Source organism: Budorcas taxicolor, chromosome 2, assembly GCF_023091745.1.
Source record: "Budorcas taxicolor isolate Tak-1 chromosome 2, Takin1.1, whole genome shotgun sequence".
NCBI classification, from domain to species: Eukaryota; Metazoa; Chordata; class Mammalia; order Artiodactyla; family Bovidae; genus Budorcas; species Budorcas taxicolor.
The window spans coordinates 13,634,147-13,662,002 of record NC_068911.1 but is presented as its reverse complement, the minus strand read 5'-3'; the positions used below and the strand labels follow the sequence as shown (position 1 = coordinate 13,662,002).

General features: G+C 45.8%; 1 protein-coding gene across 1 annotated transcript in view; it reads right to left on the bottom strand.

Annotated features, from left to right (window-relative positions):
* The window catches only part of GALNT17 (polypeptide N-acetylgalactosaminyltransferase 17), a 428,829-nt gene that overhangs the window by 183,394 nt on the left and 217,579 nt on the right, over window positions 1-27,856 (bottom strand). Inside the window, exons 4-5 of the mRNA XM_052661435.1 lie at window positions 10,005-10,179; window positions 6,346-6,543 (exon numbers count right to left, since the gene is read on the bottom strand). Of these exons, the coding sequence (XP_052517395.1) occupies window positions 6,346-6,543; window positions 10,005-10,179 (373 nt within the window). The remainder of the gene's footprint in view (window positions 1-6,345; window positions 6,544-10,004; window positions 10,180-27,856) is intronic.

Sequence of the window (27,856 nt, the reverse complement as noted above, 5' to 3'; positions counted from 1 at the left end):
CTCTTTAATACCAAACCACTCTTGTGTCCTTGACTCCACCCCCTACTCCCTCTTCAGGGTTCTTCCTTCCCAATCAGCGCCACCCCTCCTTTCTGTGTCCTCACATCCTCCTTCTCTCCTTGCTTCATGCCCTCAGCTGTATGTACTGTGCTAAAATGGGACCTATTATGCCCATATTGTATTTCCCTCGTAGCTCAGTTGGTAAAGAATCCACTTGCAGTTCAGGAGTCCATCCCGCAATGCAGGAGACCCGGGTTCGATCCCTGGGTTGGGGAGATCCTTTGGAGAAGTAAAAGGCCATCCATTCTGGTATTCTTGCCTAGGAAACCCCATGGACAGAGGAGCCTGGCGGGCTACAGTCCACGGGGTCGAAAGAGTCAGGTATGACAGCTACAAAACCACCATGTCCATATTGGAGCTGAGGATGTTCAGGTGATAGACCTGTATTCCAAGAAATCATGCAAAAAGAGGTCCAAAGCAGATAATCAAAAACCAGCTAGCTGACAAATGAGAGTGAGTAAGTGAAGTCTGGGAGAGGAATGTGTCTGAAGAGATTCTCTGGAGTGAGCTGAATCCCCTCTCCAAGGAGAGAGGGTGGTATCCTACCATCTAACCCCAAGCCTGGTGGTCAGCGATCCTGGCAGTGGAGAAACACTCTCATTGGTGCCTCACTCGTGCTAAGCAAGGGAAAGGTGGCTGGTGGGGCAGATGGGGACCCTGTATGTGGAAGTAGCCCCCTCTCCTCCCGTTTAGGACAAAGATGTGTGAATCCTGGAAACCAGACACGGAAGCCAGAAAAGATGCTGATCCATCCCTCATCCCATTTGTTCATTCACTAAACACTTTCAGTATCCCTGCGAAGTGCCAAGTACTTATCATTCTCCGGGTTACAACAGAAAAGCTACAGGCCTGGCTTCATAAAGCACACAGACTAGTAACGAATTAAGAATGATAAAGAAAGGATCTTCCACTGGGAGAAACAGGTTGAATATCTAGCAGTATTTTTTTGTGTGTTTTGTTTTTTGGCCCTGATTACCAAACAGGAAGGAAAAAGAGATATATAGGAAGAAAGAGAAAGAAAAGAGTGAAACAGAAAGAATATGCATTCCCTGAATGCAGCATCTCCAGTATTTGTATTGTCTACTGGGAAGACTCAGTAGCTTAAGATTCATCCAATCTAATGTCATTTGGATGGTGAAAAAGTTCTCTTCACCCCATCCTTTACCAGATTAAAACCATTACTATTAAAATACTGAAATCACAAAGAGAATGGGAAACCATCACATCCTGACATTTAAGAAAGAGTACTGTATCTGCTTAATAACATCAGAAGGGCCATAAAAAGTCCTTCCTTCAGTTAAATAGCTCCATCAACTATTAACAAATTAAGCATTTCATAAGTTATGATACATTAAAAAGAGATCATTAATATTCGATTCTATTGTGTACATCAGAGATGCATGTCATGTTAACGACTCATGATCATGACTCCATTTTTTGAGTCTTTTAAAAATGCATATTAATCATCTTAATGTTGCATAAAATACGAGATCAATTTTTGCCTAGTGCCTCACATATGTAGGGATAGTTGTGTGTTCTGGGTATTGTAAAGCACTTTGTGTGTGTGCGTGTGTGTGTGTAGCTCATCAGGCTCCTCTGTTCATGGAATTTTCCTGGCAAAAATATGGGAATGGATTGCCACTTCTTCCTCAAGGTGATCTTCTCAACCCAGGGATCAAAGTGGAGTCTCCTGCATCTGCTGCGTCGGCAGGCAGATCCTCCACCACCGAGCCACCTGGGAAGCCCAAAGCACCGCACTGTATCCATTTCTTTGCCACTGCCACACTTTCATTTCCTCATCTGTCACGGCTGGAGGTCAGCCTCCCTGTGTGTCAGGGAGGAAGCAGTGCGTGGCCAGAAATATGAAACTGACTTTGAATCCATCGCCTGAACCCTGTCCCTTCAAGATCTGAAGGCCTTGGGGTCTTTAGGCATGTCCCATTTTAATCCTGCTACAAAACGCATAACACAAAATGTACTGTTCTTAACCATTTTTATGTGTACAGTTCAGCATCATTAAATACATTTGCAGACTGTGTAACCAGATTCCAGAACTCATTTCATCTGGCAAAAGTGAAACCCTACACCCACTAAATAACAAGTACCCATTTTCCCATTCTCCCCGGCCCCTGGAAACCACCACTCTACCCCGTCTCTCTGAATTTAGCTATTCTAGGTACTTCATAGGAGTGAGCTCATATAGCACCTGTCTTTCCATGACTGGTTTATTTCACCTAGCATATAGTGCCCAAGGGTCATCCATGTTGTAGCATGAGTCAAAATTTCCTTCTTTCTTTTTTAAAATTATTTCTTGATTGATTTTTGGGTGCACTGCATCTTCCATTTTCTCTAGTCGTGGTGAGTGGGGGCTACTCTCTAGCTGTACTGAGTGAGCTTCTCATTCTGGTGATCTCTCTCATTGAGAGGCAAGGGCTCCAGGGCATATGGGCTTCAGTAGCCCACTCTAGAGGGCAGGTTCAGTAGTTGTGGCGTACGGGCTTTAGTTGATCCTCAGCATGTGAGATGGTCCCAGACCAAGGATCGAACCCACGTCCCCTGCAGTGGCAGGCGGATCCTTATCCACTGTACCACCAGGGAAGTCCTCTTTCCTTTTCTTAAGGTTGAATAATATTTCATTATAATTTTGTTTATCCATTTATCTGTTGATGGACCTTTAGGTTACTTCCACTTTTTGTTGATTGTGAATAACACTGCTATGAACACGAGCATGCAAATATTCCTTTGAGACCCTGCCTTCAATTCTTTAGGGGTATATACCCATAAGCAGAACTGCTGGACCATATGATAACTCTATTTTTAATTTTTAAGGATGATTACACCGTTTTCCATAGCAGCTGCACTTTTTAATCTCCCCACCAGCAATACTCAAGGATTCCAACTTCTCCACATTCTTGCCAACCCTTGTTATTTATCTCTTTAAAAACTATGGTAGCCATCCTGATGGGTGTGAAAGGATATTTCAACCAAATATTCCTTAAGGTTATGCTTTGGTTTTCAGATAATACCTTAGTGATGAGTCTACATTATTATTTGCAGAAATCTGAGAGTGCAGCCCTGCCGCAGTATACGAAGCCACTGAACATCTAGGGTGGGATGGGAACTGAGCTATGAGACATCCCCAGCTGAGCAAGTTATTAGCCCCAAAGGTTACCTTCTCTGTTACATAAAATCGGCTCATCGGTAGCTCTACACTAATACAGTCTGTCAGCTTTCAATCTGTGCTAGAAAATAAGAGAATATGGAACAAGGGTTGTTGTTCAGTCACTAAGTTGTGTCTGATTCTTTGTGATCCCATGGACTGCAGCATGCCAGGCTTCCCTGTCCCTCACTCTCTCCCGGAGTTTGTTCAGATTCATATCCATTGAGTTGGTGGTGCTATCTGACCATCTCATCCTCTGCCGCTCTCTTCTTTTGCATCCAATCTTTCCCAGCATCAGGGTCTTTTCCAATGAGTCATCTCTTCGCATCAGGTGGCCAAAGCATTAGAGCTTCAGCGTCATTAGTCCTTCCAATGATTATTCAGGGTTGATTTCCTTTAGGACTGACTGGTTTGAACAGGTGTCTGTCCATTTCAAAACCATACTCTGGTTTATCAAAATTTTATAAACTAAGAAAGAACTTCATGGATCCTTGCAGAAAATCCTCACTCCTATTCCACAATTGCCCCTTTATATCAACAAACACATCCCAAAAACAAGGGCAAATAATGAATAAGATGGCCCTTTCCATCTCTCTGAACATAGAACCATGAAGATATTAAATCAGTTTTGATTCTCATGTAGAACTCATAAAAAATATTGAACCATAACTCGGGTGACACCTTGTTTGAAAATCAAAGCATCTGTGGTGGGTTGAACAATACCCCCTACCCTCTTCCTCCTGAAAAATATCCATATCCTCATCTCTGGAACCTGCTTATGTTACCTTATATGGAAAAAATGGCTTCACAGATATGATTAAGTACAGGATCTCAAGAAGAGGGAGATTGTTGTGGGTTATTCCCATTGATCCCAACTGTCATCACAAAGGCCCCTATGGGAGGAAGTCAGGAAAGTCAAGGGAAGAAGGTGGCCATGTGATGAAGGAAGCAGGGGGAGAAAGTGACACAGTAGCCATGAGCCAAGGAATGAGAACAGCCTTTAGAAGCTGGACAAGGCAAGGAAGTGGATTCTCCCTTTCAGTCTCCAGAAGAACCCACCTGCAGACACCTTGCGTTGAGCTCTGTAAGGGTCACTGCAGATTACTGCCTGTAGGATATAAGAAAATAAATTTCTGTGCTTTAAGCCAGGGGTCCCCAACCCTTGGGCCATGAACCGGTACCGGTCTGTGGCCTGTTAGGGACTGGGCTGCACAGCAGGGGGAGAGCCGCAGGCAGGCAAGCGAGCAAAGCTTCACTGTGTTTACAGCGCTCCCCATCACTCGCATTTCCTCCCATCAGATCAGAGGAGGCATTAGATTCTCATGGGAGTTTGAACTCTACAGTGAACTACGCGTGTGAAGGACCTAGGTTGTGCGCTTCCTTATGAGAACCTGGGAAACAGAAGAGGAAACAGTGGAAACAGTGTCAGACTTTATTTTTGGAGGCTCCAAAATCACTGCAGATGGTGATTGCAGCCATGAGACTAAAAGACGCTTACTCCTTGGAAGAAAAGTTACGACCAACCTAGATAGTATATTCAAAAGCAGAGACATTACTTTGCTGACTAAGGTCCGTCTAGTCAAGGCTATGGTTTTTCCAGTGGTCATGTATGGATGTGAGAGCTGGACTGTGAAGAAGGCTGAGCCCCGAAGAATTGATGCTTTTGAACTGTGGTGTTGGAGAAGACTCTTGAGAGTCCCTTGGACTGCAAGGAGATCCAACCAGTCCATTCTGAAGGAGATCAACCCTGGGATTTCTTTGGAAGGAATGATGCTAAAGCTGAAACTCCAGTACTTTGGCCACCTCATGTGAAGAGTTGACTCATTGGAAAAGACTCTGATACTGGGAGGGATTGGGGGCAGGAGGAGAAGGGGACGACAGAGGATGAGATGGCTGGATGGCATCACGGACTCGATGGACATGAGTCTGAGTGAACTCCAGGAGATGGTGATGAACAGGGAGGTGTGGTGTGCTGCGATTCATGGGGTCGCAAAGAGTCAGACACGACTGAGCGACTGAACTGAACTGAACTATGAGAACCTAACACCTAATGATCTGATCCTGCATTATGGTGAATAATAGTGTATATGGTGTATAATTATTTCATTTTATGAAAGTGAAAGCATTAGTCACTCAGTCATGCCCGACTCTTTGCGACACCATGAACACCACCAGGCTCCTCTGTCCATGGAATTCTCTAGGCAAGAATACTGGAGTGAATAGCCATTCCTTTCTCCCGGGGATCTTCCTGACCCAGTTATCTAACCTTGGTCTCCTGCATTGCAGGCAGATTCTTTACCATCTGAGCCACCAGGGAAATCCACTTCATTATATATCACAATGTAATAATAATAGAAATAAAGTGCACAATAAGTGTAATGGGCTCCAATCATCCTGAAACCATCTCCCCTACTCCCGGTCTGTAGAAAAACTGTCTTCCACAAAACTGCTCCCTGGTGCCAAAAAAGCTGGGGACTGCAGTTTTAAGCCAGTAAATTCATGTTCATTTATTATAGCAGCCACAGGAAACGAATATGGCATCAAAATCTACCAACTTCATTCACTGTCCCTTATATTTCACCTTCCCAACTGGTCCACCACAAAGGACTTATCTCCTTGCCTCCAAGGGAAGCTGGCTGGGGTTTGGGGCAAAAGTCCTACACCAAGCTGTCCAAAGGCCCTGGGTTACCCGTCGGGGGGGCAGGTGCCACACCAAAAATGTCCTTTGTCTAAATGTTCCTACATCACGGCAATTATATAAAGCATCCAAGTATGGAAAAGTCCCAGGAATTAATACCTTTTCAACTCCATGCTTAAAAGCTCCTGCACACAGTTCAACAGAATATGAGGAAGAATAAAAAAGTGTGAACGTTCCTATTGACTGCCATCCTTCAGGACTGCTGTTTGATAAGCTGAGGCAGAAAATTTTTAGTTAAAAAGAAGTAAGATGCAGCATCTTTTCTCAAGAAGAAAACTTCAGTGGGAAAGCATCCCAAATCCTCAAGCAGCTGTTGTCCCCACTGCAGCTCCATTCCCAGGTGGTTTCTCCCAGGCTCTCTCCCTCCCTCCCTGGCCTGGGATCTGGGGACGCAAAGGCCTGCAGGGCACGCGCACTTGGCACAGACCTGATGGGGAGGGAAGGGTCTCCGGCGTCCCACCAGTCTTTCGGGGGGCTGATGTACATGCACCATAGCTCCCAGCTGTACCCGTGGGCCGAGTTCTCATATCGTTGCACCTCGAAGGTGTCCTGCTTGATGTTGTCGATGGAGGGAAGGATCACACGCTTCCGGTTCTCCTGGATCCGTGAGAGGACCGGTTCGGCCCTGAAACACAGAGTAGAAATAAAAATCTCTCTCCTGGGCTTCCCTGGTAGTCCAGTGGTTAAGAATCCACCCTGCAATACAAGGGACACCGGTTCCATCCCTGGTCCGGGAAGACCCCACGTGCGGTGGGGCAACTAGCCTGGGGCACCACAATCACTGAGCCAGCGCTCTAGAGCCCAGGAACTACTGGGAAACATCCTCTAGTAGACCCTGCAATATCAACCCAGGTCAAAAGTTAGCATCACGGGCTCCGTAGAGCCCGTGCTCTGCAACCAGAGAAGCCACCACAGTGAGAAGCCCGTGCACCCAGTGAAGAGTAGACCCCGCTCAGCACAATTAGAAAAAGCTCGAGTGCAGTAACGAAGACCCACTACAGCCAAAACATAAATAAATTTAAAAAAATCTCACTCCTGAGGCTCACCTGCACCCCCACTGGCTCAGACCTCAAGACCACAATGAACAGAAGCATCCTAGCTGAAGGCTGGGCTTTGGGCACGCTGGAACTCACAGGGAAGCAGCTCTCGATGGATCAGGTGGCTTTTAATGAGCCCCGTAGCCTGCAGCTCAAGCCCTCGCCCCTGTGGGGTCACCACAGTGTCACCTGTGCTGGCTTGAAAGGCCAGAGGCGAGAACTGAGAACCCAGGGCCTCTGGCCTAGCAAGTCTGGCCTGTCTTTTATACCCACAGTGTCTAAGTCAAGGCCAGGCCATCCTGAGAGAATCTGCACTGGCCTGCAGTTTCATAGTTTTCAGTTTCCCCTCTGGCACTGGCCGATGCCTCCGGTTTTCTTTTTCCTGCAGGAGCTGAATTGTTTTTCCCCAAATAGGTCACTTCTACCCTTGATGGCCTGGTTTCAATATGCATTTCACTAGCTTCTTTGTGTGTGCGACTATTTCAGTTGTTTTAATTGATTATTTAATTGATTTCTTAAAAGGCATCTAATTGGATGGGTTCGGGATGGCAGGCAGGAACTAATTGAATGCAAAAGTAGGCAGAATCCTGCCTCTCAGCAAGCCTGCCTCCTCAGGGCTGCAGCAGGAGAGAGGCAGGGACCTGGCTCAGGGTTCAAGGAGCACCCCTGCCAGCTCAGGAGAAAGCAGATGGCCAGACACCCTTGCCAGGGTGTGTTCTCCGAGGCAGACGTAGGAAGGGATCATTTCCCACATTCGAGAAGGAAAAGATGGCTCTCAGAAACCAGGGCATTAATCTCCCTGCTTAGAACAGAGCACAGGCTTTGAAAGGGAGTCAAGCGAAAATCCCATTCCTCTGCATTATTTGGAAGAATAATGAGAAAGCTCGGCCTCCATCCCATCTCTTTTCATTTGCAGCTATTGAATTACCTGTTGGCACATCTCATCTTTCTATTTAAAATGAGCAATAAAATATACCCGGAGCCATTTACTGCCTCTGATACTTTTGCACACCCCATAGAAGCTGATGCCAAATGGGACCGACTCACAATTTCTAGATGTGCTTCAGAGCTCTGCCCCTTCCAAGCCCTCACTCTTGCTGTTGTCCTCCAGGAATGCCCTTGTGCCTGGGCAGGAAGTCTAGCCACCCACATAGAGTGCCACCTCTCCCAAGAAGCCTGCCTTGATTTCTCCCCAGTAGACAACTCATCCCTTCCACTCTTAGACCATCTTCTCCACCATATTCAAGTCACTCCGATGACATGCTGTCCAGGAATGTGGAGGTCAAGACAGAGAGGAACAGGTGGACATGTGAAACAGAAGGCAAAACCAGCTAAAGCTGGACGGGGATTGGATAAGTTAACACAACATGATGGAGAGAGAAGAACTGAGTGATGGGGGCATGGTGGTGCCACCTGATTGGACAGGAAAGAAATGAGGAGAGGATGATGTGGAGGAAAAGGTGAGACAGGGCAAGGCTAAGGCTACATGTGTTCAGGATTCTTGCTCAAGAATTCCCAAACTTGAGTGAGCAGCAGTCTTTGGGTCAGGGCTGGTTAAAGCAGATTGCTGGGTCCCACCCCTCGAGCTTCTGATGTCATAGGTCTGGGTGGAACCCAAGGATATATATTTCTAACAAGTTTCCAGATGATGCTGGTCTGGGGACCACACTTTGAGAATGATTACAAGATAACAACGAGGCTCAGGAGAGGTCAGGGCTACAGACCAACAACTGTGTGTATCAGGGTCTGACAGCAACAGAAAAAAAGGAAGAAAACTGGGCTCTGAGATGGTAACAGGTGCCTGTGTGCACGGGAAAGGGCCAGTGTTTACGGTGACCCCAGGTTCCAAAACATTGTGTGCTCACGTACAAAACCCTCCTTTTATCCGGCCGTTAAAAGGATTCTAAAGTTGGTTTCAAATGAAGAATAGACATTTCAGTGTTTAATTAGTGATGGGACATGGGCTTTTCAAATAGGGTACTGTGAGACCACTCATATTCAAGATGCTATCATTCCTTTTTTTTGGCTGTATCGGGCGGCACAAGGGATCTTAGTTCCCCAAACAAGGATCAAACTTGGATCCCCTGTAGTGGAAGCATAGGGCATCAACCACTGGATCACCAGGAAGTCCCAACATTAATGAAGTTAAAGACTCTGCTTCTTACTAACCCTCTGCAACCTGGGGTAGGGGTTTAACCTCTGACTTGATTTACCATTGGTTAGTTAGAAATGGAGAAGGAAATGGCAACCCACTCCAGTGTTCTTGCCTGGAGAATCCCAGGGATGGGGGAGCCTGGTGGGCTGCTGTCTCTGGGGTCGCACAGAGTTGGACACGACTGAAGCGACTTAGCAGCAGCAGCAGCAGCAGTTAGAAATAATCATATAACTGTAAAGCTTGAACCTAATTTTAACATGCTCATTGACTGATTTGGGCATTTTGGATGCTTCACTCTCTTACATACAAAATCTTCTCCTCCGTGTGTGCTCCCCAATTTCTCTCATATTGTTCTTTTTACCAGGAAGTCAGGCAGGGCATGTTGGCAGAGAGAAACCCTTCTCTTCCTCTTAATGATGTTAAAGACGATCCCATAAATTCTAGGAAGCTTTGCCTGAGTAGGCAGAATTATAAATGAATCTTTTTTCCCCCCCGTAATAGTTAACCATCCTCCCCAGAAATGGAAACAAACAAATCAGCAAAAGAGAACATCAGGAATATGACTGCCTTGTCTTCTTAGCAAGGGGCATCTTGAGTTCCGTCTAACTAATATATCATTTTCACAGGGATTTTCATGATGGTAATGATGATGACCCTGATAGGATAGGATGATGACGGCAAGGATGACAATGATAGACTGAGTAAACAGCAGATGTATTTCTCCCTGCTTCCCAGTTTTATCCCAAACTATGGTCTCACCTTCTTTTCACCCGCCCTTTCCCATTCTTCCGGGGGCCCCAGAAGAAACAGGCAAAGTACGCCCACCTCCCAGACTCCAGGCCTCCTGACCATGCTGCAGGTCCCAAGTGCTTCGGGTTTTAGCTTGTGACCTACCAGCCAGCGGTGAACTCCACGTGGGCATCAAAGAAGCCGGTGACCTGGCCAGTGGCCACCTTCCAGCCCTCAATACGAGCTCGGATCAGTCCCTCTCTTTTCTGGTTTCTCACCACCTTCACCAGCCCGGGGTAGCGTTTGTGGACATACTCCTCCAAGGGGGCCTTCAGCTCCTCTGCAAATGACAAAACACGGGAAGATCCATAAACAGGTCAAATGTGCATCCAACCCACTGTGCGGGCAATGGATCTTCAGATAGTCCAGAGACTCCAGACAAGTTTGCATGTTAGTCATTTTAGTAAAAAGGACAACTGGGTCTGTGTGAGTCAGAAGGCGTCTCTGACTGATGTCCTTCGAGATTTCTTTTCTTTCTGCTCCCCCCTCCTTCCTCGGCCAGCATTCCTGTGCTTGCACTGTCTCCTGGGTCCTGTTTATCCTCTTTATATGGTTTTTCCCACCTGCACGTACACTAGTCCTCACAGGATGTGTTCTGGGAGGTCCAGACCCATAGTTACACCCTAGATGCAACATTAATAGGGTTGGTGCTTTGGTCATAGGATGTCAAATCTTCGCCCAGCAGTAGAAACGCTACCGTGATGGCAAAAGAAACGCCAACAGGATTGAACGCTCCCTTCTGCCACCAGCAGGTGGTACAAAGAGCATTATTTATATGATCTAATTTAATCCTTACAGCAACCTAGGTGGTGGCTAGATTAATCCCATTAATTTACTACATGAATTCCACTTTGCAAATTAAGAACAGTCTTAGGAAGTGGGCTGCCCTGGTGGTCCACTGGTTAAGAATCCACCTTGCAATGCAGGGGACATGGCTTTGATCCCTGGGGAAGACCTCACAAGCTGCAGGGCAACTAAGCTCATGCACCACAACTCCTGAGCCTGCGCTCTGAAGCCCTTGCTCCACAACAAGAGAAGCCACTGTAATGAGAAGCCCTTGCACAGCAACAGAGTAGCTCCTGTAGTCTGCAATTAGAGAAAGCCCTTGCACAGCAACAAAGACCCAGCACAGCCAAAAATAAATAAATACATAAATACAAATAAACATTTTTTAAAAAGAACAGTCTTAGGGAGGCTAACCTGTTCCAAGGGCACAACCGAGGAACAGAAGAGATGAATCACAGGCCAAATGTGTCTAACTCCACAGACATAAAGGGATACCCTTGTGTCCTTGAGAATCATCATCTCATCACAAGGGAAAAAAAAACCCCACATTTTTTGTTTCTATTTTTTAATAGCAGTATGAGACAAGGATGTTAACTAAGCTTACTGCAGGAATTACTTCACAACATGAAAGTGAAAGCCACTCAGTCATGTCTGACTCTTTGTGACCCCATGGACTATACAATCCATAGAATTCTCCAGGCCCAGAATACTGGAGGGGGTAGCCTTTCCCTTCTCCAGGGGATCTTCCCAACCCAGGGATTGAATCCAGGTCTCCTGTATTGCAGGCAGATTCTTTACGGGCTGAGCCACCAGGGAAGCTTCACAATATATGTCAGGCAAATCATTATACTGCACACCCTAAACTTACATAGTGCTGTATGTCAATTGTATCTCGATAAAAATGGGGGGAAAATCAGCAGGTGTAGAAAGACAAGCAGGGAAGGGTTGACAGAGAGGGAATTCCAAAATACACACACTCCAAGGACCCACCCTGGCCTGGGACAGTTTCCGGATCTGGAAACAGCCCAGGTGACTCAGATGGGAGTGGTCCACAGACAATACGTTAGGAGACATTGTCACCTCTGACTCTGCTCTAGAAAAACTCCAAAGGTTGTATTTACAAATGTTGTACAGACCCCTCACTTGCTACTTATACACGGCAACTTTTAGCAAATGCCCCTTGGGTTGCCATTTCCTCCTGCAGGGGATCTTCCCAACCCAGGGATCAAATCCGTGTCTCTTATGCCTCCTACTATGGCAGACTGGTTCTTGACCACTAGCGTCACCTGGGAAGATCTGGCACAGCCAAAAAAGATTAAAAAAAATAATAATAAAGAATAAATAAGATTTACATATAAGACCCTTTATATGCATTCAAAATCTTAGTTCTAATACTAATTGGTCTATTATTAATATTATTCATATAGGTCTAGCTTTAACTCTCCATCAACAACAATGCATCTTTCTAGCTAATCAATACCATTTTAAAGTCTAGCCACTATCATTCTATAGCAGTAGTCACCAGCTTCCAACTTACAAGATTTAGGAACACATTGTTCCAAACAACTGAAGTGACAGCCTGGGGACTGTCATGGGAACACAGTGAGATGCCAGCATCCGATTAGCAAGGCCCAAGAACGAATGGCACTGAGAAGGCTTCACTTCCCAGGCCCTGGATGTGATTCTGGACCTCCTAAAGTATTGGGTTGTTTCCCTGCCTGGATTTAAAATCAATCTGAACACAAGCACTTTCTCAAGATGCTTACATTCTGGGTAAGGAGATGAGACATGTTCAAAAAATTCCAATATTCAGAAGCTAAGAGCCAAAAAAAAAAAAAAAAAAAATGGCCACAGAGGGAAAGGGTTACAGGGGCACAGAGTATTGTGGACACAGTGGGAAGAGATGACTGCTTAGGAGACGTAGAGTTCCAGAAGACTTCAGATCCCACTTTGGGAAATGTGTGTATTCAGGAGGCAGGGGGCAGAGTTAGAGGACGAGAAAAGCTACAAACAGCATCACAGGGGCAGAATCATACCACGGGTTTGGGCTAAGTCGCTTGTCTTGTCTGACTCTTTGTGACCCCATGGACTGTAGCCCACCAGATCCCTCTGTCCATGGGATTTCCTGGCAAGAATACTACAGTGGGTTTCCATGCCCTCCTCCAGGGGATCTTCCTGACTCAGGGATCAAACCAGCATCTCTTACATCTCCCGCATTGGCAGGCGGGTTCTTTACCACTAGTCTACCTGGGAAGCCCAAATGAAGGGTAGAGTTTCCAAAAGGAGAAGCTGTGCATTCATGTCACAAATATTTACAGAGCGCCTCCATGGCTGACAATGACACAATCCCTATTCTTGAAGAGTTGTTCAACAGCCAATGTTAGGAAAGTCGAACGAGTTAGAGAAAATGAGAGCTAAGAACAGGCCACGTGATCTAGACAAATTCAGATCAACGGGACCAGTGAGGAAACAAAAAAATGAATTCCCTTCTGAATACAGCTGGGTCCTTTGGGGACAGGATGAGTTTAGGGAGAAGTGAATGAGCAGGACAGCTCCGGACTAATTTCTAGAAAAGCTGGTCCTGGTGGAACAGAGATGTGACAGCTTGAGGGCACCAGGGTGTTGAGATTTAGAAGTCACTTCCTTGGCTCAGATGGTAAAGAATCTGCCTGCAATGCAGGTGATGGGGGTACGATCCCTGGGTTGGGAAGATCCTCTGGAGAGGCAGACGGCTACCCACTCCAGTGTTCTTGCTTGCAGAATTCTATGGACAGAGGTGCCTGGTGGGCTACCATGGGATCTTAAAGGGTTGGACACGACTGAGCGACTAACACTTTCACTTTTCAGTTTAAAGCAAGAAAGTCCACAAGCTAACCGAATGAAAACAAGGCCCCCAGGCTCATCATGGAAGGAAACAAATCCTCAGTCTGACAGCAGTAAGAAATGTCACATCCATCACATAAGACCCTTTATCATCCTTAACAGACGGACCACTCCTGGACATTATAATGACAGCAAGAAAAACATTTTACATAAGATTTTTCTCACTGGCAGACTCAGAGAAGACAATGAAAACTCAATTCTATGGGCTTCCCTGATGGCTCAGTGGTACAGAATCCACCTGGGTCTTGAGGATCCCCTGGAGGAGGAAATGAAAACCTGTTCCAGTATGCTTGCCTGGGAAATTCCCTGCATAGAGGGGTCTCGCAGGCTACAGTCCACAGGCTCGAAAAAGATTTGGACATGACTCAGCGACTAAAACAGCAACTTTGCAAAAATAAATGTTTACCTATGAGTGTTATCAAATCCAATCCTAAATTGGTCTAGAGCCATTTGGGAATGCTTGTGTTTCTTAGGGTTTGGATCAATAACATTTGAGGTCAAGAGGGGAGAGGCAACTACTGCCCTTCATCGGAACGGACCAGAAGGGAGCTCTATCTGCTTCTTCACAATAAAAGGAACAGCCGTCATCCAGACTTTAGGAGTACATATTGCAACAAGAAAGTTACAGACAGTGAGAACGAAAGCAAAAATCATTATTACAGAATTTTATCCAGACTCTGCAGTTTCAGTGGTATTGGAGAATAAAACATCAGTCTAGTCCCCTGTCTCTAAACCCTGTTCAGAGAAAAGTGTTGACCTAGAAGACTCATCTCCACGTGCTCCCAAGACATGTGCATGAACCTGGGCACCACATGGATGTGAGCTTGGAAGTGGCCACACTGTCCGGGATTGGACTCCATCTCTACCTCTCAACCCTCCTAGTTGTCAAGTCTTGACAATGAGACTTACTGAATGTGCAATTCTCCTCAAGGTATGGAGACTCAAGATAATCAGTTCAAGTTTAGATGTTGTTTCTTCTTTTTTTAATGCACTAATTTTAAAAAATTTATTGGAGTATAGCTGGGCTTCCCAGGCGGTGTTAGTGGTAAAGAACCCACCTGCCAATGCAGGAGACATAAGAGACGCTGGTTCAATTCGTGAGTTGGGAGGATCCCCTGGAGGAGGGTATGGCAACTCACTCCAGTTTTCTTGTCTGGAAAATCCCATGGACAGAGGAGCCTGGAGGGTTCCAGTCCATAGTGTCACAAAGAGTTGGACATGACCGAAGTGACTTAGCACACATAACTGATTTACAATGTTGTGTTAATTTCTGCTGTACAGCAAAGTGAATCAGCTATATGTGTATATATACATGCATATATATATATATACATTTACATATATATATATATGCCATATGCATGAGAATTGCCAGTAGGTCTGGGGTGTGGCCCAAGAATTCATATTTCTAACCAGCTCCATGGGGCTGCCACTGCTGTTCTGGTGAACACTCTCGGAGTAGCTCTGACTTAGAGCCAGTCCCTTATCCAACCCCATCTGTGACGAGTTAACCCCTGCTCATGAAATAGGTCTTATCCGAAGTGAGCAGACGCTCCATAATCCCAGTGTTGGCCACTGCTAGTCTCTGCTTTTGCCCGGGCCTTCTTGTTCCACCTTGTCTGAAAGATGGAGCCCCTTGGAGATGACTTGAGTCTAGACAGTGAGGGGTTTGTCTTGCCCCAACTGGGATCCTGATGGCTTCCTTCCACCCACCCCTCACATGGAGCAACCTCCCCATCAAGCCCTTCAACAAGGACCCGGGGGTTCCTGGCTTCTGCTCTCACTCCCACAGCCCATTACGACAACGAGTGCTACGATTCCACCAACACTGCCTCTGCTGCCGTCAGCAGCACCATCACCACCACAGCCACTTAGAACCAACACTCCTCCCCGCCAACAGCTGCTGAGGTGTGGGCATACTGCTCACATGCATGGGTTGTGACAGCTGGGACGAGAAAATAGCGCATATGGCATGTTCCAATTAAAAAAAAAAAAAAACAAAACCCCGAAAAACAAAACCATCTGCCTCAAAGCCATTGTTCTGCAGAGTGTGAGTTTCCTCTACCTAGGAATCACCGGGCAGGTGATGCAGGTTCCTGGACTGCCCTAAACGAATCTAATTTTCTGGGCTTGGTGGGGCTGACCAGAAGTCCAGGTGATTCTCCCACAAACCTCGAACTTCTCAAAAGCACTGCTTGATTTTTTTCTTTCACTGGTTTTACCATGTTAAGATACACATAAAATTAACCTTTCGACCACTTTAAAGTTACAAGGGCATCACGTGCATTCGCAGTGTGGCTCAACCATCACCCCTATCTAGTTTCAGAAACTCTCATTACCCCCAAAGGAAGCCCCACATCCATTAAGCAGTCAGTCTCCATGTCTGGCCCATCTTCCAGCCCCTGGCACCACTAATCTGCTTTCCATCTCCATGAATGTGTCTGTTCTGGATATTTCAAAAACTGGAGTCATAACAAGATGTGGCCTTTCTGTGTCTGTAAGGCCTGGTCGATTTTGAAGGTGAGGGGAAGCAAATTTTGGGTTTTTTTTTTTGAGGTGTGACTTTAAATTCCTTGGCCTTACTGAAGGTTTGATTCCTCATTCTGCTGCCTGTTAGCTTTTTTGATCCCCATTTTGGCTATTTGGTTGACTGGAAGCTTATTTACAAAACCCCTCCAGATTCATCCAAGGGGGTTCTGGTTTCTCTGAGAGGAGGATCCAGCCCTTGGATCTGTGTTCACACCCCTAGAGTCCCCCTGACTCTGACACTAGCCTTTTTCCCCATCCCTGATGGAAACTTCCAGCTCACCGTGCTTGGGGGTCTTGAGTTAGCAGAGGGGAAAACCACCGTCCAAAATGCAGGTTCAGCACAGCCATCAGGCATGATGCCCTACGTTTCTGCAGTGCTTTTTATGAGTTTTTTTTTTTTTTAATGTATGAATCATCCATGATGCCATCAAGACTCCTCCTCTCACCAAACTCTGAAGGGACAGCAATACCTAAGAGGCACCCCCCGCCCCTGCTCCCCTCCTCTGCTCCTGCACCACCCTCCATTGCATGGACCTGTCTCTGAAATCCTAGCCCTTAAGAACATCCATGGACCTCCCAGTGGCGCTAGTCATAAAGAACCTGCCTGCCAATGCAGGAGACGGAAGAGACACAGTTTCAATCTCTGGGTGGGGAAATTACCCTGGAGGAGGGCCATGGCAACCCACTCCAATATTCCTGCCTGGAGAATCCCACGGACAGAGAGGCCTGGTGGGCTACAGTCGATAGGGTCACAAAGAGTTGGACACGACTGAAGTGACTTAGCATGTAGGCAGGAACATCCAGGAGGTTGTCATACAGAGTGAAATAAGTCAGAGAAGGAGAAATATTGTGTGACATGCCTTATATGAAGACTCTATAAAGAAATGATACAAATGAACTTATTTACAAATTAGAAACAGACTCACAGACTTAGCAAACTTACAGCTGCCAGGGGGAAGGATGGGGAGGAGGGATAGTTAGGGAGTTTGGGACAGACATGTACACACTGCTATATTTAAAATGGATAACCAACAAGGACCTATGGCAGAGCACAAGGAACTCTGCTCAATGTTATGAGGCAGCCTGGATGGGAGGGGAGTTTGGGGGAGAATGGAGACTTGTATATGTATAGCTGAGTCCTTTGCTGTCCACCTGAAACTATCACAACATTGTTAATTGGCTATACTCCGATATAAAATAAAAAGTTAAAAAATAACATCCATGGAGAGAGCGAGAGCAAGCATGTGAAAACACAAGACAAAATAACACAGACGATGGCTACGTTGCATGTTTTATTCTCCGGGCATCTCTCAGTTTTGCGGACTTAAATAATGCATTGTCTGACTATGGGAGTGAAAAAAGAGGCGAGGCGAGAGCTAGAAACTTCAGGAAGAATGGGGGAGATTAAAAAGGGATGCTTTCGGCATGTATGAAAGCATTTTAAAGGCGATGCCACAGTGAGATCAAAGCAAGGAGAAAAGAAAGCAAAAGACGAAAAGAAGCAAGAAAAAAGATGTGAGGTGCAAAATACCGAAGTGTTAAACTAAATATATCACACGGAGCAGTGCATTCAGGAAAGAGACTTTGAAAAGGAAAGCCATCTCTGCTTTTATTCCTTTGTTAAGAAATTCCTCTCTACTGCTTCTTCCATTTAAATTTCACCTTAAAAAAAAAAAAAAAAAACAAGAAGCCCAACCCCACAGGAAAATATCGTAATGCCTCTTTGGGGGTGGCTCCAGATTGCTCCCCCAAATTAACAGCATTCCCCTATCTCACCCCGTCAAAAGGCAGTTGAAAATCTGGTACTTGCAGCTGATTCTAATAATAACATGTGAATTTAAGCGATAAAATTTGTCTACAGCCTGGAGTGTGTTTTTCTTTCATTATGTTTCTTATTTACTGTGATATTGATTCTGAACTCTCTGAAGCTGGCAAATTTCTTCTCTGAAATAACCGAACTCACCATCTGGAGGCAGGGGCAGTGCTCAGGGGGAGCAAAATGGCACACAGGAAACCCTGGAGAGAGCAGGGTCAGAGCTCAGCGTTTGGTTACTTCTTGGAGTTTTCCTTAAATGCAGTTGTCAGGCAGGAATGGAATAAGAGTAAGTTATCTGGTCGGTCTCCCCTTTTCCGATATTTTGGGTACCTCTGTATTCAGAGCCCTGATTTCTCCAAGGCCAAAGGCAGTATGGGTCCTTTGAAGTGAAATGAAAGTCGCTTAGTTATCTCTGACTTTTTGTGACCCCATGGACTGTAGCCCACCAGGCTCCTCTGCCCATGGAATTCTCCAGGCAAGAATACTGGAGTGGGTAGCCATTGCCTTCTCCAGGGGACCTTCTGGAACCCAGGGATGGAACCCGGGCTCCAAAATCACTGTGGATGGTGACTGCAGCCATGACATTAAAAGACGCTGGCTTCTTGGAAGAAAAGCTATGACAAACCTAGACAGTGTATTAAAAAGCAGAGACATTACTTTGCCTACAAAAGTCCATACAGTCAAAGCTATGGTTTTTCCAGTAGTCACATATGGATGTGAGATCTGGACAATAAAAAAAAGGCTGAGCACCAAAGAACCGATGCTTTTGAACTATGGTGCTGAAGAAGACTCTTGAGAGTCCCTTGGACTGCAAGGAGATCAAACCAGTCAATCCTAAAGGAAATCAACCCTGAATATTCATTGGAAGGACTGATGCTGAAGCTGAAGCTTCAATATTTTGGCCACCTGATGGGAAGAGCCAACTCACTGGAAAAGAACCTGATGCTGGGAAAGATTGAAGGCAGGAGGAAAAGGGGATGACAGAGGATGAGATGGCTGGATGGCATCACCGACTCAATGGACATGAGTCTGAGCAAACTCTGGGAGATGGTGAAAAGAGAGGGGAGCCTGGCGTGCTGCGGTCCATGGGGTCGCAAAGAGTCGGATGCAACTTAGCAACTGAACAACAATGGTTCCTACCTGAGAGGGTTGTTTAGGGTGTTAAATAAGAGGATGCCTGCAAAGCACTTAGCTCAGGGCCCGGCACACAGAGGACACTCAATGCATGTCAAACTTGTTACTTGTTTTTTATTGTATGGGTCTCTTTATACGGGTGAACAGAGAATAGACATGTCTTGGGAAACAAGAGGATGACTCTGGCAAGGGGACAGGAGGGCTTCGAGGGTGGGGAGGGAGTCTTGAACCAGGAGGAAGAAGGAAAGCACAGAGAGAGGTGACTCTTGCCAGGGACTCCTCCAGAGTCCTAGTTCCAGGACCAGGATGGCTGAGTAGGAGCCCTGACTCCTGCAAATTCTTTATTATTTTTTTCTTTTTATCAGAGTATAGTTGCTTTACAATGTTGTATTAGTTTCTACTGTACAGCAAAGTGAATCAGCTATACCTAGACATATATCCCCTCTTTTCTGGATTTCCCTCCCTTTTAGGTCACCACAGAGCATTGGGAGGAATTCCCTGTGCTATACAGTAGGCTCTTACTAGTTACCCATTTTATACACAGTAGTGCAAATATGTCAATCTCAATCTCCCAATCTGTCCCACCCCGTTCTCCTACCTTAGAAAGTGAAAGAAAGAAAGTGAAGTCGCTCAGTCGTGTCTGACTCTTTGCGACCCCGTGGACTGCAGCCCACCCGGCTCCTCCGTCCATGGGATTCTCCAGGCAAGAATACTGGAGTGGGGTGCCATTTCTTTCTCCAGGGGATCTTCCCAACCCAGGGTTCGAACTCGGGTCTCCCACATTGCAGGCAGATGCTTTAACCTCTGAACTGCCAGGGAAGCCCTTCCCTACCTCGGTGTCCATATATTTGTTCTCTGCGTCTGTATCTCTATTTCTGCGAATAAGCTCATCTGTACCGTTTCTCTAGAATCCACATATATGTGCTTAATATATAATACTTGTTTCTCTCTTTTTGACTCTGTATGAGAGTCCCTAGGGCCATGAACCTCTTTTTTAATGGGTATCAGTGAGCATCTCCCAGTGTCAAGAGGGTGTGGTCTAGACTCCAGGAGATGTGTGCTCAGTTAGCACCATGGAGCCGTGCCCAGGAGGGTGAATGGCACGTCAGGACCCTCTGTGTTTATGCCCCCCACCCCAGGGTTCCTTGACTTCCTCCAGGCATCCTTCACTCACAGGCCCGCTTGAAGCCAGATGTCCTCCCATGTGTGTAAAACAAGGAAACTAGCGGCCAGGCAGGACCTGGCCATCAGATCCAGAAAGCAGCCATGGTGCCGCGAGGGTCAGAGATAAGGAAGGCTTTGTTCCAACCTGCGTGCAGGTGCCCGGCACGTACCCTCCTGGACTCGGCAGCACAGCCTGAGGCCAAAGAGCCTCTGCCCAGCAAACTGCCCAGAGCTCAGAGCTAAAGCAATCTAAAGATTCTCTCGTCAGGACCAACTCAGGACCCACCTCACTTTTCCAAAAAAAATAAGATTAAAGCTCCAGTGCTGCTCCTTGGGGAACAAAGGTGAAAATGGCCACGCCTGGCCTTTCTGACTGTATTTCCACCAACCCTTGGGCTCCCTTGACCCACCTCTCCCTCTGTCTGACCCGATCCCCATCCCCAGCCAAGCTGTTGAAGGAGCCTTTTTATTTTTAATCCCTCCTGCTCTGAGGCTGCTCAGCATTGTCACAGGACGTGATCATGCTGCCGCTCTTCAGTCCTGTGGCTCAGCAAGTCCCCCATCTCTGACTGGGGCGCTCTCTCTCTCTGAAGCACTGCCCGCCTTCCTCTCTGGGACAGGCTGGGAGCTGGGACCCTCTGCTGCAGTGCTGCAATGCCTGCATTTGAATACACCTCTCCCTGAGCAACCGAATACAAAAAGACTGCGTGAGACTAAAAACGACTGTGAAACTGCGGTTGGGGCAAATTCTGGACAAAAGCTCCAAAGAGCCCAAAATACCCAACTGCCACTTTGGAAGAACCTGGAGCAAAAGCAGGGTACTGCACAGACCCCCTGCACACAACACCACCTAAGGGGTGGGCTAACTAGCTTAGCCGCCCCTGCACCCACCCCTGCCCTCTTCCCATGTAGGGACTAAGCTGGACCCCCACCTCAGGGAGCCAGCAAGCAAGGGAACCTGTTGCTTGTTCTTGTTTCCCTCTGCTTCAGCAGCGGCCCCAATAAAGCTCCGCCTGAGTTTCTTGTCTGGCCTCTGATGAAATTCTATTCCCTGGTGGCTCAGACAGTAAAGAATCCACCGGCAATGCAGGAGACCTGGGTTTGACCCTGGGTTGGGATGATCCACTGGAGGAGGGCATGGCAACAAGGCTTCCCTGGTTGCTCAGATGGTAAAGAATCCGCTGGCAATGTGGGAGACCTGGGTTCAATCCCTGGGTTGGGAAGATCCCCTGGAGGAGGGCATGGGAACCCACTCCAGTATTCTTGCCTGGAGAATCCCCATGGACAGAGGAGCCTGGTGGGCTACAGTCAATGGGGTCACAAAGAGTCAGATATGACTGAGTGACTAAGCACAAGGAAGCCAAGAACCCTGGTCTATAACATCTCTACGTTTCAAGCATTTGCGCCCTGAGATCCAGGTTCATCTACTTCCCTTCACTGCTGTTCCCTCCCATCCATATGTCCAAGTTCCAACTGTCTCTCATGATCCAACTCAAGGGCTACATCCTTCTCAAAGGCCTCACTGATTTCCCCAACTTGTGGGAGCCCCACGCGTGAATCCCATGGATGTGGTTACAACATACAAGGTCCATGGTGTGCCTGTCCACCCTGCTCCCTCTGTTTCTTGAGATTTCCCCCAGGGTTACTGGAGTGTGGTAGTTCTATGCATTACCCTGTCCTCCTGCCACAGTTGGCAGGTCCAGTGAAGGCCATCTGACCCAAACTAGAGCACCAATTCCCTTCCCTGGGATTCCCCTGGAGAGGTGGTCCTGTCCCCCTACAATGACTGAAGCTGTAATTACAGTGTCAACATTGGGCCATCTTTGCAGCCATGCTTCCCTCCAGATGGCCTGGAAAACTGGAGGTGGCCAGTCTTCCCAAGCCAACAGGGGGAGGAGGAGCTCAGAGACAGCAGAGCCCGGGAAGAAGAACACTATTATGTCTGAGTGCCTGGGTCTCACTTTCCCTGGGCCCAGCTTCCTTCTCATCTCTGAGGGTGTATACGCCCGTCCAGGACCTTGTATTGTTGGGTCTTGTGTGTGTGTGTGTGTGTTTAGTTATTTAGTCGTGTACGTCTCTTTGCAACTCATGGACTGTAGCCCGCCAGGCTCCCCTGTCCATGGAATTTTCCAGGCAAGAATACTGGAGTGGGTTGCCACTTCCTCCTCTACGGGATCTTCTCAACCCAGGGATCAAACCCGAGTCTCTTGCATTTCATGCACTGGCATGTGGATTCTTTACCACTAGTGCCACCTGAGAAGCCCAGTGGGTCTTATGTAATGGAAAACCAAATCTGATCCCAAGGCAAAACTTTCAACATACATTAAAAACAACTTTTTTTTTGGCTACACAGCATATGGCATATTAGTTCCCCAACCAGAGATCGAACCAGTGCCCCCTGCACTGGAAGTGCAGAGTCTTAACCAGTGGACCACTGGGGAAGTCTCTCAACTTAGCTTTTTAATTACTCCTGGTTCTGTAGGAATGCAACCCGTTCCCCTTGGTATCACAGTCAAGGTCGCCAAAGTTAAAACAGAAACTTTTCCTCCACTGGAAGTTTGGCTGGAAGACACACAATTAATCTGTAGAGAAGTTGTCACATAGATGGAATAAATGACCAGAAAGTTTGACGGAATGTGTGTTTACCGTAATTCAAGCAATGAGACCCTTAAGCATTTATCCCAGATAAATGAAAATTTATTTTTGTATCAATATCTGTACACCAATGTTCACAGCACCCAAATCTCCTTCCACTGATGAAGGACTAAACAAACTGGGGATCCTTCATTGCAGTGCAGAGTCTCTAGCTGCAATGTGGCATGTGGGATGGTAGTTCCCTGATTAGGGATCAAACTTTCATCCGCCGCATTGCAAGAAGGATTCTTAACCACTGGACCATCAGGGAAGTCCCTGTACTAGAGTTTTGCAAGAGGTTACCAGCGGGGGAAACTCAGAGAAGGGCACAGACCCCTCGTACATTTTTGCAACTTTTTGTGAATCTAAAATTATTTGAAAATAACGAGGTTTTGTGTTGTTTTTTTTAAGCAGTTAATGTAGGAAGGTGTAGCTGAGTGCTCACATTATCTCTAGTGTAAAGATACACTCACTCCTTCTCCTCTTCTCCCCATGGCCTGAAAATACCACAGGGAGAAGTGCAAATGTACAACCTAATTGTGGTTACAGACCCACAGAGCAAATGCTGTCACACTGCAGTGATCTGGTTGGGGAAAAAAAAAAACAAGAATTATTTCCAATTAGTAAGGCTCTTTACAGGTTGGGGAGAGGCCGGTGCTGTTCCAATAAGGACGCCTGGCCCAGTATGGAGCAGTGTGATAACAAGGTGTCCCTTGGCTACTTCATTCAGAGCCTCAACACAGGAAAAAATGTTATCTTCCCAAAACACAAGACCTCTCCTATCTCTGCAATGATAAACCAAGAAGAAAAGCAAACAATGCCAGTATGCCTTCTCTAAAATCCCTTTTGAAAGCCCGGAGGGTTGAGCCTTCCATTGAAAAGAGTTTTCTAACTCGATACATCGTGCTTTCAACCAGTGAACACACAACCAAGAGAAGCGCTTGATCAGGGGTGCTCACTCACGGGGAACTGTGAGTGACGAGGCCTACGCCCGCCCAGGGCACCAAGAGACGCAAATCTTGACGACTGCAGACAGGTGGCTTTTGAGATCTAAACGAACACAAGGGCGCTGAAGTGAAGATATGTATTGGGTTGGCCAAAAAGTTCATTCGGGTTTTTATATGGAAACCGCCGAATGAACTTTTTGGCCAACTCAGTAGAACAATGCTAAACACAGAAACTCCCAGGATGATGCCAGGGGAAGTACAAACACTGCTTTGCACACATACCTTTTAAAGGAACAGATCCAGCCAGCCCTGTAACTCGGCAGTACACAAGGCACTGGGGACACAAGCGCAGAAGGGCTCTGGTTCTTGCCCTCAGTGGAGAGACGGGCAAGTGCACGGGGATAATACAGCGAGCTAAGTGCTGAGCCAAATGATACACTGATGTCCAGGAGCAGAGGCTGAGAGGGTCCCCAACCCAGCTACATCTAGGAAATCCAGGAAGGCTTCTCAGTGGAGGTGACACAAAAATAGATGTTGAGGAATAAGCTGGAGTTGGCAAATCAAGTAACACCACAAGCACACTCAATAGTTACACGTTTGATTATACTGCCAGAACTTTTACTGGATTGGCCAAAAGTTCATTCAGGATTTTCCATACTATCTTATGGAGAAACCTGAACCACTTTTTGGCCAACCCAGTACAATGTGCTTTACAAGTATCACCAAGAAAGCCCATAATTTAAACTCTGCATAAAAGCCACTATCACCCACAATTTACTCAAGCTCAGAAAAGGTAGGTGCCTTAGCCAAGACCTCCACATACTGCTAAAGGAAAAGAGGAAAAAAGTTTTTAAAAAATAGTTAGAAACTACTGATTAGACATGTATTATGCATATAATTTTATGCATTAAAGCTTATAATAGTGGAAATGAAGAAGTTTCTAATATTATTTCAACTTAACGGCTAATGTTACCCTTCAGTTTGGAAGGCACAGCAAAGTTCCAGGGGAATCTGGACTTGACATATCCAAAAGGTGAACTCAGTCCCTCTCCCAAACCTGGTGGTGGTTCAGTTGCTCAGTCATGTCTGACTCTGCGATGCCATGGATGATAGCCCACCAGGGTCCTCTGTCCACGGGGTTTTCTAGGCAAGAATACTGCAGTGGGTTGCCATTTCCTTCTCCAGTGGATCTTCCTGACCCAGGGGTCGAACCTGTGTCTCTTGTGCCTCCTGCATTGGCAGGCAGATTCTTTACCACTTGGCCACCATATTGCTTATCTTAATGGAGAGCACCAACCTGTCCTGTCTCTGTAGCCAGGACCCTGGGACTCCTCTCTGACCCCTCCCTCTTGTTTACCCTCCTTCATAACCAATCAGTCCTCATGTGATTCAGTCTCAATGTTTCCAAATCTAAAACATTTTAGCATATGAAAACAAATATTTCAAATAAATGGTGAGGATGAATTATTAAATACCTCTAGATAACCATACTTTCAGACAGGAGTCTCTAGATGAAAACTTTCTCAGACCTGATATAAAAATATTTAGTTTGTTGGAATTTACTTTGAAAAGGAATGTTTACCTATAAGAAAATATGCATAAATATTTGTACCTTCTAAGGATTATAAATAACTTCCTTAGGACATTCCTCGAGGAAAAGACCGATGGATTTGACTATATAAAAATGCACAATTTATGCTTGTCTAAAAACATTGTCAACAAATTAAAGTGAGAGCTCAAATTGAGAGAAGTATCTATAAAATGAAGGTTAAAAGTTTTTTTAATATATACAAAGTTCTTATAAATCAATAAGATAAATATTCCAATACAAAAAAATTGAGTGTCATTAGCAGGCAAATCCATTAAGAAAGAAAATATGGTCAAATATACGAAAAAGTGTTCAACACCACTAACATTCCAAAAATGCAGATTTAAAATGAAAAATGATATGCATTTGTGACTCACCAGAAGAGCAAAGATGACAAAGATGAATGAGGTCTAGTGTTGGTGAGGATACAAAGAAAGAGACACTTTCACATACTTTTCATGAGACAGTATATGCATTTGGAGAACAAAGTCAATTTCTATGAAAGTTCTTAAAAATGAATATAGAATTTCTGGGATAAGATGATGAATGTAACTCACAAATTTGACACAAGCTGCTGAAGACTATAGGAAAGGGATTCAAAAATGAAATAAACAAACCTATGACCTTCAAGATCAGAGAAGACACAAGGTGAGACATCAGCCACAAAGCTAGGGAGCCTGGAAAGGGGATTCACAGATCGACAGATGTGTCTGACGCCTCTGCTGCCAAACCTAGGGAGTCTAAACACTCAGTGTGTGTGTGTGTGTGTGTGTGTGTGTGTGTGTGTGTGTACATGTATATATAGAGTGAAATTTTACTTTACAGTTCAATGAGAGTAAATATAATCACATTGTTGTACAAGCACACCACCACCATCCATCTCCAGAACTTTTTCACCTTCTCAAACTGAAACTGAATCCATGATACAATAATGCCCTATTTTTCTCTCCTCCAGCCCCTGGCTGTCTAATCACCTTTTAAGAGGTAATCATGAGCAGACAATAGGCTAGCTGGACATGCAAGAAAGCCCCCAAGGGGGGAGATAGAAACTACATAACAAAGAGGGGAAAAAAAAGCACCCTGTGGAAACAGACTACACAGGGAGAAAACTGAAAAAACAAACAAGACATTATTAATATCCTCCAAGGGATCAGAAAACATATTGCTTCCATTAAATAAAAACAATACACTATAAAAAGAAACTTTCAGAGAATAAAAATGAGGACTTGGAAGCAAAATCGTGATAGCAGAAATAAAAAAACTGAAAAGAAGGAAAGGAAATAAAATTGAAGAAAGCAAATATATTAGATCAAAAAGATAAGGAACGATGGCAGAGAGAAGATAAGAAAATTAGGAGTTTCAATCTAGGAGGTTTAATAATGGAATATAATGAGAGATGCCTAAAGAGGGAATTGAGAAGAATGGGGAGGAATTACCAATTAAATATTCCAAGAAATTTTCCAAAAACTGACAGTAGATTCCACACTGATGCCACTGAATGACCAAAGCATGAAAATGAACCTACAAGGCTCATCATTGTGAATTTCCAAACAAAATGAAGATTCCGGAAAGGAAAGAAACATGCAAAAGATTAAGGAATCAGGACTTCGTTTCTTCTAAAAAACACTGAGAGATGGAAAATAATGGCGCAAACCCATCAACATTCTGAAAAAAAAAAAAAGTGATATCTAATTCAATCAGGTCATCATTCACACATCATCTTTCTGTCCTAAGAAAGATTAGGACAAAGCTTCTTTCAGACATGGATGATCTCAAAAGATTCTATCTTCCTTATAATATTTCTCAGGAAGCCTGAGACATTGAGTTTCACCAAAATAACAACGTAAACCAAGAAAGAGAGATGGAATCAAACATAGGTGGGGGGCAAAAGAGAGCTCCAGGAGGACGAGGAAGAGAGATAAATGCACCATGGTCACTGTCCATATGGGAGCGGTGTGACTGGATGCAGACGTGTTGAGGGCTGTTAACTATCTGCCCTGCAACCTGACCACACTTAAAGCTGAGGGTAGATCATTCGAATGAGTCTGGTCCCCATTCTTCCCTATAACTAGATGTTCTGACCAGAGGCTACGTGTGTGCTGGTACTCCACACCTGCTGCCTGGATCAGCTGAGGACATTGACTTCATCCTGATACTTCCTCCGAAGGCAGAAAGTACACTCTGATGAGGTCAGAAGCAGAAAACACAGGTCAGTTCATTCCATCTGTCCAGATTTCCTGCCTTATACCCACTATCGGGTTCACACAGTAGCCCTGCCAGGTGCCCCCACCAGGGTGAGCCCTGTGCTTCTCTGGGGTCACTGATGACTGAGATGCCTTCCCCAGAAGAAGCTTTTGTAAGCCTTTGTTGCTGTTCAGTTGGTCAGCTGTGTCCAACTCTTTGTGACCCCATGGACTGTAGCCCACCAGGCTCCTGGTTCCTTGGTCCATGGGGATTCTCCAGGCAAGAATACCAG